Source organism: Microtus pennsylvanicus, chromosome 4, assembly GCF_037038515.1.
Source record: "Microtus pennsylvanicus isolate mMicPen1 chromosome 4, mMicPen1.hap1, whole genome shotgun sequence".
Lineage (NCBI taxonomy): Eukaryota > Metazoa > Chordata > Mammalia > Rodentia > Cricetidae > Microtus > Microtus pennsylvanicus.
In genome coordinates, this window is record NC_134582.1 from 100864623 (window position 1) to 100883647 (window position 19025).

General features: G+C 40.5%; 1 protein-coding gene across 1 annotated transcript in view; it reads left to right on the forward strand.

Moving 5' to 3' along the window:
• Positions 1-19025, forward strand: part of Cdkal1 (CDKAL1 threonylcarbamoyladenosine tRNA methylthiotransferase) — a 514315-nt gene that overhangs the window by 133480 nt on the left and 361810 nt on the right. The window contains 1 exon segment of the mRNA XM_075969982.1: positions 11033-11129. Coding sequence (XP_075826097.1) covers positions 11033-11129 — 97 coding nt within the window.

Below are 19025 nucleotides of genomic sequence, written 5' to 3' on the forward strand. Positions count from 1 at the left end.
TAGAAGAATTAGTATTTTGATGTAGAATAGACTGTTATATTCTGGTGTGCAGAAACAGCAGTTTAGTTTTGCGTTAAAATAAGCTGGAAAGTCATTTGCTGAGACCCCGAGGTAGGAAAGGCTGTGTTAGATATAAAATGTTTAAATTTTTTTTAGAGGTAGTGCCTTAGAAATTTGTTACTTCCAGCAACATATGCCTAAATGGATTTTTGTAGAAGGAAGGAGAGCTGGGTTTCACTGAACCTCACGTGGCAGGTATTAGAAGTCCTCTAACTTTAGTTTTTGCAGGGGAAATTTGAAATCCTGAAATCTGGTGTATCTGTGGACATCTTGTGTCTCTCTGTTGGCTGCACCTGGAGGAACATGGGTTTAGTTCTCTGTCTCTTACACCTGGAGCTTCTGCACTGTAGCTCTGTTTCACAGTGTCCCAGGCAGCGCGTAATCTTGCTTTTGGGAAGCTGACTTGGGCGCCTTGAGTTTGGCTGTTCTTGTTCAGAGTTTAAAGTGAGTGCCCATCACTTTGTGTCAGCCACAGATTCCCTCCAAATTCCCATTTGTGGCGTTTTCTGGAAGCTTTCACAGAAATCTTACTACTAATTTAATACTGTAGTTTTTGGAATAGAAAATCTAATAATTTTACTCATTCCTACAGCATTTCTTTTTAATCTTTCTGGACTTTGGTTGTAATTACTGCTTCTTAAGGCAAGTGTTTCCTATTACAGTTGTTGATTTTTCATGCCAGTAGACGCCTCAGGCTTGAGCAGCTTTCATTTAACATGTGGGAAAGCTAAGACTCAGGAGAGATCTGCCTTCCTCTCAGTTTGCCACAGAGGCAGAATCTGAACTGACCTCTTGAGACTTTAGAACATCCTTCTGGAACTGTGTTGGCCCAGTTAGCAAAGACTGGAGACTAATAACTCACAGAGAAGAAAGCTATAGTCTGGCCCATAGTCTAGGATGGTGACTGGGCTCCCAACTGTGACAAGGAAGGTTGTCATAGTAAGGGCACTGGGCAGTACAGAGGAACTTAGAGAGGCCAGGGTCCCACCATGTCTATCAAAGGCATGTCTCCATTGAGTTAAAGACCTGCTTGCACTCTCCAGGCTGACAGCTTGATTAGTTGTGCCTCCCTGAGAACCATGGCTCCATCACTTGGGCCTGTGGGAGACAGGCTACATTCAAGCTATAAGTGTACCCTGCCCCTGAAAGCTTCAAGCTTAGTTTCCAGCAAAGGAGTAGTGACGACGCCCAGGCACACTTGCAGTAGACCCGGCACAGGAGTGTTCTGGCACTTTCCCTGCTCTTGATTTTCTTGTCTTCTCAGCAGTATAGCTTTGAATTCATTGCCACCAAAATGTAGAAAGCAAACCAGTTATTTAATGATGTCTGAAATCCCTTTAATCATAATTCTTAATTAGTTGGTTTGAAAAGATGCCGCTTTATTTTCTTCTGAGATGGTCAGAAGACCAAATACATTATTTTTCTCCCCTAAAGCGTTCATCAGGTTCTTCCAGTTAACTGTGACATCCTGTTTATATGCCATGGGTTACAAACCACTTTTATGTGGGTTCTGAGATACATAGGAAGATTCAAAGGCGTAGGAACAGCCACCACAGTTTTTGTTCTCTTCCCCTTTTCGTTGGGAAATTTCTGGTTGTTTATTTTTAATTAAAATATTGGTTTATTTTGAATGTTTGTATTGTTAAATAAAATATCTTAAAGTCACACAGAAATCTTCAGGTCAGCAAATGAAGTGGGCACCTCTGTAACTAGCACGTAACATCACTTGTTACTTTGAAAAGGCTTTTGTGCTTTCCCCAGTTGTCTTAGTTGCTTTCCTGTTGCTGTGATAAGACCCTGTGACTAAGGCCAATTATAGAAGGAGGATTTGTTGGGGTTTGCAGTTTCAGAAGGTGAGCCCATGGCCATCATAGTGGAGAGTACGGCAGCAGACTGAGAGCTTATATCTCTATCCTCAAGTAGGAGGTAGTGTGTGTGTGTGTGTGTGTGTGTGTGTGTGTGTGTGTGTAAGGGGGCTGACTGGGAATGGTATGTGATTTGAAACTGCTTTCTTTGAAGCTGTGTTCTTCCCTAATGACACACCTTCTCCAACAAAGCCACACTTCTTAATCCTTCCCAAAAAGTTACTTCAACTAGGTGCCAAGGGTTCAATATGAACCTCTGGGGCCATTCTCATTTAGATCACAGCATGGTGCATGTCACAGCTTGCTCCATCCACTAGTGACCATAGTTTTGATGGATTAGGGATCAGTTTTGGGAATTCCTTATGATTTTTCTCCTGTTTGTCATTAGATAACAAAATAAAAATCCTGATGATTTAAAAAACAAAACTGGTCTGTAGCCTACATTTCTCTTTCTAGGTTCCTCCATGTCTTCCTTTCCTTATAATTTATCTGCCAAAGATAAATTTTATCTTTGACTGTCAGCTTCCTATGGGCCAAGTTTTCTCTGAGGATGGGCCTTCTTGAAGGGGGAAGAGTTATTGATTTTTTTAGGTGTGCTTTTCAATCCTCTTGCGGGTTTTATTAATGGGTGAGTCTCTTCTACCTCTCTTTGAGGAGGTAAAGCTCACAGGCCCATATGTAAGAACTTATACTGGTTATTTCGTGGTCTCAGGTTGTGAGGAATTCATGGGGGGCTGGCCACTGTGAGATTAGGGAAGCTCATGTCAGCCACAGAGGTCTGCTTTCTCAGTTCCCCTCACCTGGGTAATGGCTTTTCTTCTTTAGTGTCATATTTTTAAAAGTTTCACCTAAACAGACCTATTCTTTGGGCTGTTCCTAGTCCACCATTTCCATCAGAGCCATAGGTTTGCAGTCACGTGCTTTTACCTTCTCTGTTGAGTTCTTGCAACACACTGAGCTATGAGCTTCTATTTCTTTGGTTATCTCAGCCTCTGAGAACTCAGATTGTAGTGTTCAGGTTTACCTTTTAAAATCATTTCAAAAGAGATTAAATTTATGCCCACTTATTTTTTAATGAGACTTTGATATAAACATAGTTTGCTTCAGTTTTAGCTTACTCCATCATAATAATTTTCATATGACCATTCTTAGTGGAATTCTATCATCTCAAACAGACCTTGTTATTTTTGTTTTTAGCTTCAAGTTAAAACTTCTAAAAAATCATTTGTATTACAATACAGGTATAATTTTATTTATCAGTGAAATACAAATAATATGTAGTAATTTTTTGCTTTTTACTTTAGTGCTGAGATTAGTTAACATTAGCCCAATACAGTGTTGACTGTTTCTACTCTCCTCATTCATGTTATGAAGATGTGAGAATGTATTTATATATATGCTTGAACATTGTAGGATATAGTAAATGGTTATTGTTGTTCTCAGAACAATCCACAGGATGAAATGGAGCTATTGTTTTCAATATAGATGTCAATTCACCCTAACATTAAAAAGTCATCCCAAGATTGGTATATGCCTGTGATCTCCACACATAGGTGGCTGAGGCAAGAGGCTTGCTCTGAGTTCAAGGCTAGCCTGTACTACATAGTGAATACTTAGTTTTTTAACATCTTATAGTAAGACCCTCACTCAGCCAGAAAACAAAACAAAATATTTTCTATAGGCAAATGAGTAATTATTATAAGATTATATAGCAAAATCTTTTTATCTTTATCTTTAGTATATATGTTTATAGCTTTGAGACATCAATGCACTTTATCTCAAGCCAATTTAATTCTAACCAGTAGCATACGCTGGGTGGTACTGGTCTTATGCATGTTAGGCAAACATTCTACCACTGATGTTTTTTCCTAACCTGATGTGGGATTCCCCTCTGAATGCTGTGATTACCATTAATAAATAAGGAAAACTGCTTTGAGCCTATAGTGGGGCAAAACAGAACTAGGCAAAGAAAGCAAAACTAAATGCTTGGAGAAAGAAGGTGGAGTCAGGAGACTCCATGTAGCCTCCTTAGGGAAAAGATGCTTGCTGCTGATTAAAATCTTGCCAGTAGGCCATGAGCCTTGTGGTAAAATATTAAATAATAGAAATAGGTTAATTTAATATGTAAGAGCTTGCTAGGAATATGCTATAGTGATTGGCCAAGCAGTGATTTAATTAATACAGTTTCTGTGTGGTTATTTCGGGAGTCTGGGTGGCCGGAAAATGAACAAGAAGCCTCATGCAACAATAACACAATATATATAACCCTTTTAAAAATTTTATTTAATTGTTTGAGAATTTCATAAAATGTAGTTTGATCATATTCACCCTCTCCTCCCAATCCCCCAGCTTGGTGTGGTTTTTAAATTTAGTAATCCAAAGGCTCCGCTTTGTGCTGTCCATATACTTTGGAGTGTGGGGCCACCCCCACATGCCTCACACTTTTTACTTAGTGATTAATCAGTGGGTGTTGGTTGATTAGCTCAGGGTTTCCCACTTGCTGCAGTGCTGTGTATCATTTTTCATGGATACATGTAGACATTTTATTGCACCTTTCCCTAGGGAGATAACAACAGTGAACCAAATGGAGGCACATTCTGATTATGTGCTTTTCCAAAGCTAATTGGCACGGCCCCAACTCCCCTTCTGTATGATTCTGCTGAGCTTTACTTTCCTCTGCATAATGGACGGTGGTAATAATGAGGAAACCTGGTTTCAGTTAGACATTACAGCATAATTTGGTTTGTTTAAGTCCTTGGTAAACGGTGAGTGCTGCTCTTCTGGTTGTTTTAGTTAATAATTTGAATTGATGCTGGTGTGAGTTCGTCCATGAGCTAGCACTGAAATAGAAAAACTGACAATTTAACCCCCCAAAGTGGATGCTGTTTTACCCATTTATGTGTCAAGAGAGCATTTTTGCACAGAGTAGTGTGGTATTTCTGTCTCTGAAACCACTGTGCTTGCTGGGTTTGGAAGTGAATACTGGCTCCCAGCTGTGGTCTGCTCCAGGTATATTGACCACTGCTATTTTAAGAGGATCTGTCCCCAGTTAAAAAGTTGCTCCTAATTACGTGGTGTTACAATGAATGTCTCCTACTCTAAGGTCAGATTAGTTCTACCCAACTGCTGCATTATGTTTTTGATGTTAACCTCTGAGTGCAACTGTTGTTTTTAGAGAAGGAGAAATGGAACAAGAAGAGAGAGTTGCAGGTGCCTTAAATACTAAGAAAATTCCCTGCAGTATTGCAGTAACTTTTATGGATCTGTTTTTTGTTTATTTGATTTAAGGATTCATCATAAAATTCAGTTATAGAGTAATGATGCCGCTTGTTTTATAATTGAATGTAATATGTATTTCATTTCATTGGATTGTCTGTATTTTTACATTTATTATTGTGTTTGTATGCATGTTCATGTACATGCCTGCTTGTGTGTTTGTGCATGCACACATGTGGAGGTCAGAGAGGACAACTTTTGAGTCAGTTCTTGTCTTCGCCCTTTGCTGTGAGGCAGGGTCTTTCGTTTCTTGTCTGTACTGTGCGCTCCTACTTAATGGCTTTCAAACTTTCCGGTCACATCATTTCCCTCAGCTTCCTCCCTCCGTAGGCGTATTGGAATTATAGATAAAACCACGGACTGTACCAAGTTTCTTACATGGATTCCAGGGCCCTGAACCCAGGTTTCAGGTTCGTGAGGCGAGTGCTTTTACATACTGAGCCGTCTGCTCAGCCTTCATGCCGTCATCATTTTAAGAGTTGCAGCCAATTCAGTGAAGTTACACGGAATCAAGGCTTTTTATCCTTTACTGTGAAGAATTCATAGACTATATGGAGCTATACCACCATTTTCTGTGTTACTTTCATTCTGGGATTTATTTGGCCACATCCTCATAGTGTCAGAGTTTATTATATCCAGATAAACTCTAAGGAAATTACTGCATGAATGTAGCAGGTTTGAGTATTTTGATCATCTGCACAGAGTGCCTTCTCTGCTTGTTCTTATCACAGGCATTGGGTTCCTGTCTGCTGGATATACTGCAGACTGCTCACCATCCTGTAACACTTTCTTATTCTCACAAAGCATAAGGTACACAATTATGTTTCAATTTTCTCAATTACAATAGCATTCCATATTGGGATGATGCAATTATATTCCAGTTACTTAGAAATTGATTATCTCCACACATCTCTTAACATATCAGTTTGGATCATTATTTTTGTTTTGTGAATTTTAGAGTAGCTTTTAATTTTACTTCAAGCTATTGGGAGCTCGTAGCTTAGCCGCTCAGATTGTAACAACAGTCTTGTAGGTTCACAGTGACATTCATGCCAAGTGTTCCTTCTCAACTGGTTCCAGGATAGGGAAGGCATTGTGGTTTACCAAGCTGTACCAAAATCATTATTCCATTGTGGTTTTCTCCTATTTGCTTAATGTGTTTCTGTATTTCATGTGGCTGAATACCTGTCCATCAACTCATATGAGTCTCCTCATGAAACTTCTGAAGGAATAGTCTTCCCCGTAGAGTGTAGAGGTGTGCTTGCTTTATACAGAAACATACTGCATGGCTCTCTTTCTGTTGCTGTCATGATGAAGAGTCTACATTTAAAAGTGCAAAACCTAGCTGTATCGAGTGAGTTTTTTTTTAATGGACAGAAATTTTTGGCTAAATTGCACATCTCTATGAATATGTTTATATTACTACCAATACATTTAGAACATGTATGAGAAATAAGAGAAATAAACACAGAGAGTCCACTTGTAGAGAAAAAGCTGTGTTTTCCAGCACACACCCGTGAGTTTAGTGTTCTCAAGCAGATCATTAGTCTGTTCACTAAACTCGGGTGAGTAGAACAGTCAGATACTGAATTGATGTTCCACCTGGAAGGTGTTTGGTCCTACAGCTTGGTACATGCCCGTGTGTTCTAGAGTAGAAAAGCTTTCTCAGTGTTTGTGATTGTGTTCTGAAATGAAGGTCTTAGGAGGCAGGCGATCTCAACAGAAGTCATTGCATCTTTTTGAAGTTTAGTTTTCTTATCTGTGAAATAAAGGAGCGATACTCTGTCATCATTAGGGATCTTCGTGCTGCTGTGCATTTTAAGATTCTATACAAACTATTTCTTATGTTTGATATTCAGAAGAGGAGGTAGCTACTTTATTTTTATTTTCTGTGTCACTCAAGTTAATGGTCTATGCAGGTGCATGCCACTAGTCTTATTTAGAGATATGTTTCAAGAATATATGAACTAGTATATTAAATTAACTTTATATTCATTAAATTTTTAATTAGCATTCTAGTGCCACCTGAAAGGAAGACATGGTAATTCATACTATTTTAAACTTTATTAAGTTATTATTCTTAGCAACATTCATATTTTGAAGGATAAAAGCTTTTAAAAATATCTCTTAGGTACATATCAAAGGAAAAATAATTTCACATTGTATTATTGTGAGCAAAGCTTATTAAAGCAGAAGAACAGACTGTAGAAGGTAATGTTTAGGACAGGAGCATTCTGAGAATCAGCATTCAGGATTTTGTTTCATCTGTTATTTTGGTCACATGTAAAGTGTAGCATCAACATTCCTTGGCTGGACCGAGGTTTGGTTCAGATTGTTCTTCTAGTCTGCCCTGCTGGTTTGAAGCCAAATTCAAGAACAGCTTGGAGCAATTCTTAATAAGTTACTAGGTCAGGCTTTTCTGAGCCTTCACTCCTAATCTGGTGTTCTTCTTGCTTTTTTACGAAGCACCTGTTCTGTCTCGAGATGTGGCTACCACTGCCTTCCTGCTCTATTTTCTCTCCTTGTCCCTGCTCTGGCAACTGTCTGCATCTTTCTTCGCCTTTGTTTCCTTTTCTTCTCACATTTGCTAATAAAAGTTTCTCCAGGAAGCTTTTTCTTTCTGCACATTGCACGCCTCGTTATGTCACCTGCTCTTTTTTCTGCCACCGAGAGTTGTATGCGTGGTGCCAAGTCGCTCATGGTTTTTTACATATCATCTCTTACTGTCTTTTGCATTGCAGGCATGAGTCTTCCTTGTTTCTATATTCCCTTAAAATCTTTTCATTTTATGATGATAAAGGATTTCATAAAAATGAATTCTTTCATTTTTTTCAGGTTTTTTTTAAAAACTATTTTATGAGTCTGAGTGTTTCGCTTGCATGTATATATGTGCAACTGCAAACAAATACATTTTACAGAGAATGTAAAATTCCTTATCAAATGAAAATGTTTACCCATAAAGTGTAAGCAGCTGGCAGAGAAGGGTCCCTGGGATGTACTGTGAGTCAGCCAAGCTTGTATCTTTAACAAAATTCTTTGAGCAAGTGGTTTTAGGATTGCAAGTGGGAAAAATTTATCAAAAGACTCAGGTTACTTAATCAGAACCTTTCAAAAAAGGCTCTTGAAATAATAATTTTATAGGTACTACAGCTAATCAAAATTCAGAGTGAGTTGTGGAGCTCAGTCCCAAGGAATGCATCTACAAAACACTCCCACATTTAAGGCTCGGGGAACATTGTAGAAGAGGGGGTGGAAAGATTGTAAGAGCCAGAGAACCAGGAGGTTTGCTGTGAAGTTATGTCTCCTAGTAACATCAGAAGCTATACCCATCAATACTTTCCTCATGACCATCTAAAGATGAATTGAAGGATGATACTAATGGATATGCCTGAGTCTTACACAAGAATACACGCAAGTGAATAAGGCTGGGAGTGGAAGGTGCGGCCTCCACAGGGAGGAGCACACCTGTTGTCCACTGCCAAATGATCAGCCCTGAAAGCATTTGTACAGTAACATTGTATGGATTCAACAGGTTGTAGTTAGGACTATATATGTATATTCAGATACATATACATATACAATAGCATTTAATGAAAAAGAGGTTATGAATTTAAGGAGAATTGGGTGGGGTATATGGGAGGATTTGGACAGAGAAAAAAGAAAGAAGGAATATTATAATTAAGTTAAAATCTCAAAAATACACAAAAATAGTAAGTTTATATTCACTTATTCATTTAACCCCTTTTACACTTCGCAGAAGTTTTCAGTGTGCCTTTTTGTCCCAAGGGCCTACTGCTACTAGCCTCGGTTGTTTGTTGGTTTGTTTTTCCTCCAATCCTGAACCTGTATCCTGAAAAAGTTGTCAGAAGACCACAGCAGATATATCTGGGTATGGAGACGAGTCACTTCTGACATGTAGTCTAAAGTCATGTCCAGAGACTGGGCTGCAAGTACCTGAGCTTTCTCAGTTACTAGGTAGCAAGGGGCTCAGTTTGGTGCATAAAATATGGCACCCAAGAATGCAGTAGTAAGAACAACAGCAACTTTTAAATTAATGCTCTTGTAAAAGAGTTGAAGACGTGCACATCAATTTTAAAATGAGCAAAGCCTCTCCTAAATCTGGGAGGCTTAGACCCTTGAGTTTGTCCACTGCTCTTAATAGCATAAAATCAGTGTTGCTGAAAGCACTGAATGAATGAGTGATGTTCACACACAGATATGCCCATTTACTCTTTAGTAATGAAATGCTTCGTAAAAAGCAGATATGTATTTGAACCAGCGTTTCTACTTAGAACTTATTTATGCTCGTCAGCTTTTATTGATGGGAAAAAACACTACAGGACATCAGTTTATAGGAAGAAAATTTATTTTGGTTCAGGCTGCCAATGGTCTGAGGGCAGCAGACAGAACATCATGTTGGAGCAAAACTGCTCCCATCCTGGCAGCCAGAAAATGGGAGAGAGGAAACTGGAAGCAATGGAGGAGGGGTCCAGGGACAAGGCCTCTTTTCAAGGACAGACTTTCAAGGGCAGATTTCCTCCAGTTCATCCTGCTTCCTAGACTTCTGTTACTTCCACATAGCCAATCTAATTATAAAGTCATTAATGGATTAACCCATTGATTAGGTCAGGTTCATGAACTGATCTTTCTCATAGAATTTCAAACTCCAGATCTTGTTGCCTGGGGGAGCAATGTTTTAACTCATCATTACCCTTTGGGGGGCATTTCAGATCCAAATTGAAATATTATTCTATGGAATGTAGATTTCACATCAAGATTTATATATTTTGGAAATACTTTTTCAAATATTCCAGATTGTACATAAATAAAATATGTGTACAATATATGCATTATGTATATCTGCGGATGTATACATCACCCAATCATGCTGCTGTTTGAAGGATGACAACAAACACAAGACCAGTGACTGTCAGTTGTCTAGGAAGAAGTGAGCAGGGAGTTCGGAAATTTCCAGGATATGAAATATTTTATCTTCTATTAGTCTCCCTTGTTGGAATTATTTTGAAGTATACTTTATTTTTATATTACGCAAAGTCTAAGAAAGAATGTGAAGTTTTACATACATTTTAATTAATATTTTAAACGTGCAATTTGTTTGAAGGCTTAGCCTGTCTATCTGGTGTAGCTAGAAGTAGTCTCTGGCCTGTTGGCCCCCTGGACTGGTTTTTCTCCCCCCCCCTTCTCGAAGCCACTTATGAAATAACTATTCTGAGGCTTTTATTAATTACATATTCTTTGATCTGTTAGCTCAGGCTTCTTATTAACTAACTTTTACATCTTGAATCAGCCTATTTCTATTATTTTATATTTTGTCATGAGGTTCGTGCTTTGTTACCTCACATCTTACTCCTTGGTGGCTGCTGCCCTCTGTCTGACCCCGCCTTTTTTCACCCTGCACTCAGTTTTGTTTTCCTGTCTAGCTATATTCTACCCTGCCATAGGTCAAAGCAGTTTCTTTATTAACCAATTGTAATATGACATATTCACAGCATCAAGAGGGAAATCCAACATCAACCTGGAAAAGAGATTTTTGCAAATGGTTCATATGAGCATTGCAGATTCTATATGATTGCTTTGTTTGGTAATATGATGATAATGGAAGACATTAGTAGACACATGCATTAATGGTATGAGGAATAGGCATACAGTACGTAAGGTTAATGATGCACGTTTTCTTTAGTCCATTGCCAGAAAACCCTGGTTCATGTTCGATGGTCTTGGTAATTAGAGAACGTAGGTGCACTAGCGTCAGTTTCTAAGGCTGTGTCAGTGAGCAATAGAATTCACAAAGATTCTCTTCACTGTTACAGAAAAGCTCAAGAGGAGAATAAGAAAATTGTCCTAGCTGGCTGTGTTCCCCAAGCCCAACCTCGTCAGGACTACCTCAAAGGACTGAGTATCATTGGGGTAAGTGTGGACCTGATGGGTAAATAGAGCATAATGTCATCAACTCATTCTAGTACTTACGACTCTTTTAACCACACTAACTTTGTCCTGTATGTGTGACTTTTCGCCTCAACACACAGGCGCGGGTGCGCACGCACACATACACACACAGTACACCCTATGTTGTAGGTTTTCTCACTGAGAAACTACCACAATAAAAAAAAAACACACTATGAGGTTTATGGCTTGTCTTCATCTTGGCCTTCATGAATGACCTGGTCTTCAACCCTGTTACTGCTCTCCAAATCAGCAAATTTCTCGTCTTCTTGAGCTTCCTGCTCATCCTCCCCAATACCTAACGTGTGTTTTTAGAAAGCTCTGTTGTGTTATCCTCGCCTCTGGGTGTTGGCTTCAGTGCAGCCCGTGTTGCACAGCTCTCTGCTGCTGCGTCCTCCTCCAGGGTCCCATCTCTGGCTGCTGTTGCCCACTGTGGACTTGTCCGTGTGTCTGTCTCAGCACATTGTTAGCTTTTGAAATTGGTTGTACACTTAAGCGATTTTCTATTTTGTACAAAGCCCATGGCTCCAATAATTATTCATACCAGGATAGCATTTTTATCCCTTTAACAACTGTGTGTTTTTCTACTCTGCACATTTAAGTGTAACCATTAAATGTTTGTTTACTGATTTGACCAAAGTTTTTTCTTTTGCTTAACTGTCAGACAATTTGTTCTGAGAAGTCTAGAGACTTGTCTGTTTGCCTTAGTTAACAAAATGACCGAGTGCAAAACTTCTTAAACTGTGGGCTGTGACCCCATAGGCAAATGAATGGGGTAAGGACGGTCATGAAAACTTTGGCAAGTGCGAAACATTTCTGAATGCCCACCAACTAAAAATAAGGTCAAGTCACTATGTAACTAATCCACAGTGTTCTGGCAGTGCTTGCCCATGTTGCATCATGTGACTTCACTCTAGCCTTGGTTCTGAACACATCTGTGCATTTTGTACTGAGCATGCTGTCAGGCCCCACCGTGCCAGTGAACACCTCTACCTGAACTGCCTCTGCTCAGGTTCCAGACTGAGTTCTGTGAACTACGGTGCTTTTACTCTACATACAGTACTTTCTCTGAACCTCAGAAAAGTAATGGCTGAATTACAGCAAACAAAGATGTTTGTCATTTTCCTACTATAACTCTCCAGCATCTATCAAATCAGTTTATCTTTGGATTATGTTGTTTTAGAAAGGCAAACCTTTTTAGCTTATTAGTATTTGCTTTCATTTTAAATAAATGTTAAAATTATATGCTAATGAAATGTTTTAAAATTTCTGTATTTATTGTCAACAAATGTTTGATTTATATACTTACTTTATATCTTTTCCTCACATTCATCTAAAATGTTTCAGGCAGTCACAATGGAAAATGTTTAGGGAGCTTGCCTGAGAGTGTAGTTGGGTTCAGTCAGTATTTCTTTACCACATGATGGCATTTTTCCTCCCCGCTGTTCTGTTGAAGATCTGCTCAGGAAGCTCAGCAATGATCATGAAAATAAGGCTTTATTTTGTCTAAGGACAAGTGAGGTGGCTCAGCAGATAAGGGTGCTTGCTGTCAATACTAATGTAAATGTGGTAACTTTTCAATACTAACACACAACCAGAAACCAAGGAATTACTTAAGTAATGTTATCTTTACCATTTTACCCATTGGCTTGCTGATCAGGCTGTTTAGGGAAAAGATACCCTAGATTCATGCCAGATCCAGACTTCTGACAGTTGAGTGCCCTTCACCTGGTCTCTTGGGGACACAGGTATATGGACTTCTTTTCTAGTCCAACTGAAAAGTTGTCTTTGAGGTGTTCATTGGCTTTTAACAGCTGAGCTGCAAAGTGGACGGCTGACTTCCAATTGCTTAAGCCTGCATGTTCCATATGACTATTATACTTCAGTTGAGCATTTAATGTTTCAGCTGAGTACATAGTGACCACAGGTGGTTGGTACCTGACATGGTGGACCGGACAGCTGTGAGGATCTCTGTCGCTGCAGAAACTCTACCCTCCACAGTCGGGATATGTGAGGACAGCATTTTTCATTTGCTTTAGGTGCCAGCATGTTGGTGTGTTTCCTCTCTCCATGTTTAGTTCTGAATTCCAAGTCTTTTCTTAGAGCAGGGTAAAATATTTTTATGGGCTCTTTGAAAGCCCCTCATCAGAATGACTCATTAGCGTTATTTATGAATTGTTGCTCACTGACTCCTTCCTCTTTGTTGAGAACATATGGAGTCGTAAGGGAACATGCTGCATAGTGTCCCACTCCCACCCTGTATATTTATAATCGAGCGCCCGAAGAGTACAAGATATTGCTTTACTTACTTTATTTGAATTATATGCTGTTGAATAAGCTTTTGTGTATCCGGGGCTGCAATTTACAGTGCTGAGAATAGCTTTCCTCCTCTCCAAAGAAAATGCAATCTATTGTGCACTCTTCAAGGGAACTTTGGGTCTGTGTTTGTCCGTGGTGTTTTCTGTCTCCTCCTCCCACCTGCACTGTTTTGGCCTAACTTCTCCCTTTCCTTTCTTATGGCTGTTACTGTGATCTCTCCTTTTCTCTACATTTTCTCCATTTTATTCTCCCCACTGTCCTCACCACTGAAAATAGACTTAATAATTTCTCCAGATTTCATTATGAGCTTCTTCTCTGTTCCTTTGTAATTAAGGAAAAATAATCATATTTAAATTCTGTTTAATATACACACTCTTTCCTGGTCCCTTGGCCCTCATGGATGCAAAGCCCTCTGATGTCTGCAATCACATTGAATTCTGAGGTCCTCACTGTCTGTTAATCTGTGCGCTTTCCTAAGCTATTGGCTTTTTTCTTTAGTGACCTTCACAGCAGAACATTTGACTAACTTCATCCTTTTTGTTTATAGATGTAATGGCTTTTTTGAAATAAAATTCATGCACCACACAGCACATCCAATCACAGCACGCAGTCCTGCAGTTTATTCAGATGTGTGACCATTATTGCAAACACTGTCAGAACACCTTTCCCTCCTGGAAGAATCACAGGGTTTCTTAGTGCACCTTCTTATTTCCCCTTCGTGTCACTATAGGCAGTCACTAACTTGCTCCCCCTGTGAAGCTTTCCGTCATGGACTTTTCATCTAATGGGGTTGCACAGTATAAGGACAGCCCTGATTTCTCATGGTGTGTAATGATGTAGCATGTCTCATTGCGCCTATCCCTTTGTGACTTAATGTTTCATCATCTGTTGGTGGAAATTTGACTTCACACCCTTTGGCCATTATCACAGGTTTTTGTGTGTATAGGTTTCCAGTTCTGTTGAGTAGATTTCGGACTTCTGGATTATATAATAACCGTGTTTAGCAGCTTGAGGAAATGTCAGACTATTCCCAGCAGCAGCTGCAGCCTCCAGCAGCAGGTGTGTCTGCGTGTGTCACAGCCATCAAACCGGCCCCAGACGCTGGGACCCTCAGCCCCATGTGGACTAGTGTTACAGCTCTCTGGTGGCTAATGATAATACTCTCAGGCCTAGGTCGCTTGAGACCCTTTGCTTTAAGGCGTGGCAACTGTTTGGAGCTTGCTTACTGGTGGAGGCCGGAGCTGTTTTGCTCTCACCAGCTCTGTCTGCCTTCAGTCTCAGCTCACTTCTCTTTCCTGACCTACCTCTCCTTTGTCATCCTTCATTCTCACTCTCTCCTCTATTCGCTCAGGTTTTTACCTTGGCCACTTTCTGGAATTCTTCAGCTCTCCTCCCATTGCTGTTTCTCCTGCTGCCACCAGGGTGGTAACCACCACCACCACTGCCTTTGTCCCATTGCTGCTTTGGTGCTGCTTCAGCTGGCTTCTTGCTTCTTTACCACTTGCTCTACTGATGAGAAAGATAAAAGTAGGCCAAGGACATGATGGGAGAGACATTTAATTACGGCTAATTATCTGAGAGCGGCACTAATGGGAGTCTCCTGGCCACCGTGAAGGGTAGGCTGCTGAAAGCAAGGGTGGTCGCACAGTCTTGGCACAGCCATTCTCACAATTAAGGGCTGTGTTTGTACCAATCAAAGACCTTCTGCTGGGCTAGCAGGGGAAATGCTAGGTGAAAATGGTTGCTAGATTTTGATTTTGTGATAAGAAGTTTGGTGTGAGTTGGTTGAAATAGTCATGTCTGGGACTTTGCCTCTTCTGTAGCTGGAGTTGTGCTTTGGTAGCAAGCAGGTGTGGTTGCTGTGTACTTCTTCAAGGCCTCGGTGAAGTGTTCTTTTTTTTTAAATTTATTTATTTATTAAAGATTTCTGCCCCGCCACCGCCTCCCATTTCCCTCCCCCTCCCCCAATTAAGTCCCCCCCCCTCAGCCCGAAAAGCAATCAGGGTTCCCTGTCCTGTGGGAAGTCCAAGGAACCCCCACCTCCATCCAGGTCTAGTAAGTTGAGCATCCAACCTGCCTAGGCTCCCACAAAGCCAGTGCGTGCAGTAGGATCAGAAACCCATTGCCATTGTTCTTGAGTTCTCAGTAGTCCTGGTGAAGTGTTCTGAATAGTTGGCAGTCCAACTGGTTGCTTGGCTCAAGGTAACCAGTGTACCAGGGAAGGTTCTCAATTGTCAATTAGTGTCTTGACCTCCACTGCCTTATCTTAAAGGAAAAACAGACATTGGGCAGGTACTTTAATAAATTCCTAAAATCTTTAACATTAATTTAAAAGTAGCTAATAATAATTTGACAATGCTTAATTCTTGCTTCAGTGTCCCAGAGAGTGGATCCTTCTAATCTGCCTCAAAAGCACCATTTATTGCAAGGTTCTCATGGGCCTACAGCTCTGTTTTCCTTATGGAGTTCATAGTTTAGCTTCTCATCTCTGTAACTGATGACCGCCACATTACACTGCTCCCCTGCTTTCTTATTCCATTTGTGTGCTTAAGGACCAATGTTGCACTCTGCCCGAAACTTTCTATTTCTAAGCATGTAGGAAAACTTTATTCTTGTTTTGACTCTGTCACCAATTTATTTCATATTTTTCTCATTTTATTTGCTATCTGCTGCTCTCAAATGATACCTTGGTTATTCATCCGTGTACAGTACCCACTTTGGCCTAGTCCTCTGCTTACGTATGTCCAAATCCCAGGAGATTTGAGTCACTGTGTGTTGTGACTTGCACTTCCTCCTGTGTCAGACTCCAGTGGGAATCACCTGCATGCTGTTTCAGCACAGTGTTTCTATAAGCAGATGCCAGCCCTCACTTCTCTTCACAGGTACTGAGTAGCTGAACCCACACGAATTCAAACCTCTGTTTTTCCTTCTCTCCACCCTTCCTCCCTCCTTTTCCCTGTATGCTTCGGTCTTCCAGGCTTCATCTGAGCCCCAGTGAATAGCCAGCTGTTTTCTCCCATCTCCTTCTGTTCCTAGTCACCAATCCCTCCACACAGTGTTTGTTCCACAGTGGTATTTGTTCGACACTCTGTGCATGCCCCCTGAGTGAGCGTTGGAGAGAACAAACCTCTGGTCGGTCAGTTTGCCTTGAGAAAACCTAATCTGCTTGCAAAATCCCTGTCAGAAATTCTCTCTAATTTCAAAGGATTTTTATGCATCCCTCATTCCTTATTTTCTGTCCATCTCTGTTTTTATCATCTTGTCTTACTCTTAGCAGGTGACCTTGTACCAGTTGATGAGTTTGTATCTCCCATGTTCTCTGTGGGAAGGCCCGCTCTGCTTCCCCTGCTTCCTCCTCACTTTCCCTCTGTGAGAGACTTTCCATTCCAGTCTGTTCTCCAGCTCCTCTTCTCTTTCCCCACCTCCCTCCCCGCCCCAACTCCTCCTGTTCTTTCTCCTCCTCCTTCCTGCTTTCTCTCAGATTTATGACTGTATCCCTGTTCCTCAAAAGAATGAATTTTATTGCAACATTTTCCCCACATCTATATAGCATACTTTGATCGTATAAATCCCGCTAGTACCCTCTTTACTTAACTGTGTTCTGTTCTTCAATAGGCTCTGGTCTCTAAAAAGTCTTTATTTTAGCTTTTATGCTGTCAATCTTTTTTTTAAAATTATTTGTTCCCCTTTTAGCATGCTTTTCTTTACCACATTCCTTTTCTTTGTATTTAAACTATTAAGAAATACTTTTACCTAGACCCAATTACATAAATTATTATTACTACATTACATTATCTCATTATCTTTTTTTTGTTTTTTTTGTTTTTTTTTTGTGACCTACTACTACTTTTTCTGGGTTTCCCATTTCTTTGGATTTCCAAAGCATTTAGCATAGGTTGGATGTCTCTCACTTTTTCTTCAGCTTTTCATCCCAGCACTTTGGAGGCAGTGGTAGGCAGAACTCTGTGAGTGTGAAGCTAGTCTTGTCTACAAGTTTAGACCAGCCAGAGTGACGATCCTTTCTGAGCATGGGGGCAGGTGGAGAGAGGGTTGATATGGGTTGATTTAGCCCCATTTTACTCTTCTGTTTTGCTATGCTTTAACTTCCTGAGCCTGCCCTGTGTGTGTGTGTGTGTGTGTGTGTGTGTGTGTGTGTGTGTGTGACAGAGAGAGAGAGAGAGAGAGAGAGAGAGAGAGAGAGAGAGAGAGAACAACAATACTTGAAGCAATTTTAGAAGATCAATATTAAGCTATTTTACTTGATTCTCTAACTTCTGGGATCATGACTTTATTTATTTTACTGTCTTCATTTCATTCTAAACTCCTCTGTATCTCCTCAGTTTTCTTAGTGGCTTTTCCTGCCTTTGTTGACAAGACACCTTTGGTATATCACTCCAGTTTAGCACTTTTCTCTGTGCTCTGTGGCACTCGGGGAATTCTTCCCTAGTCACTTGTGTGTCGAAAACGACCTTTACTATTGACCTTTGGTACTGTGGGTCTGAATAAGCTACTTAGCACTAGGTACAAATTCACTGAAAGAATTTTTAAAATCAATATTAAAGCACAAGATTTCCCATGTATCTCCTTAATATTAGTACATTCTATTGTGTAACCCTCCATTTTATACCCTGTAACTTTCAGCTTTGTAGAAAGAACATATTTTAATTAAAATTAAGTGTATGTCTTAGCCTGTGTTGAGTTTAAGTGGATAGCTGTGGCCTGACTTTTTCTTGGGAGACAAGAGCAAATGTCTACTCAACTAGTTAAGACCCTAACAATAGATCAAACATGCAATTCAACCCAATTGTAGCCTTAGTGTGCTAGTGAGTTTATTATTTTATTTATTTATAAAGCAGGGTGCTTCCTCACTGCAAATCCCACCCCAGTGTGGGGAACAGCTCTAAAGCTACAACTTAAAGGGCCTTTCCCTTCTTCCCAGCAACTGTTTATTGCATGAGCTCTCTATTCTTCTTCCTTTTCCTGGGTAATGTTTCCGCTCCCAGTAATGGTGATGCAACAGCAGAACTCTGTTCTGGCTCACTGTGCCATAGTGCGTGATGTCTTCACTTACCTTTGGAAGACACCCTTTACTGTTTCACAGGACAGTCAAATATTTTTGGTTGTCGTCCTTCCTTCTTCCCTTCCCTTCCCTTCCCTTCCCTTCCCTTCCCTTCCCTTCCCTTCCCTCCCCTCCCCTCCCCTCCCCTCCCCTCCCCTCCCCTGCCCTCCCCTCCCCTGCCCTCCCCTCCCCTGTCCTCCCCTGCCCTCCCCTCCCCTCCCTTCCCTTCTCTTCCCTTCCCTCCCTCTCTCATTCTTTCATCTATGTGTATTTTCATATATGTGTATAAAATCAAGTAATTCAAATACAACCTCCATCTCTCTAATCCATCTGTTGTGTGTGAGAGTGCACACACACACACACACACACACACACACACACACACACACAATGGTAAGTCAGTCAAGTGAAATGGCACCAGCATTCTTAGGAAATGTTCCTTGACTCCAGCAGGCCCGTGACTGCACTTCCTCTCTGACTTC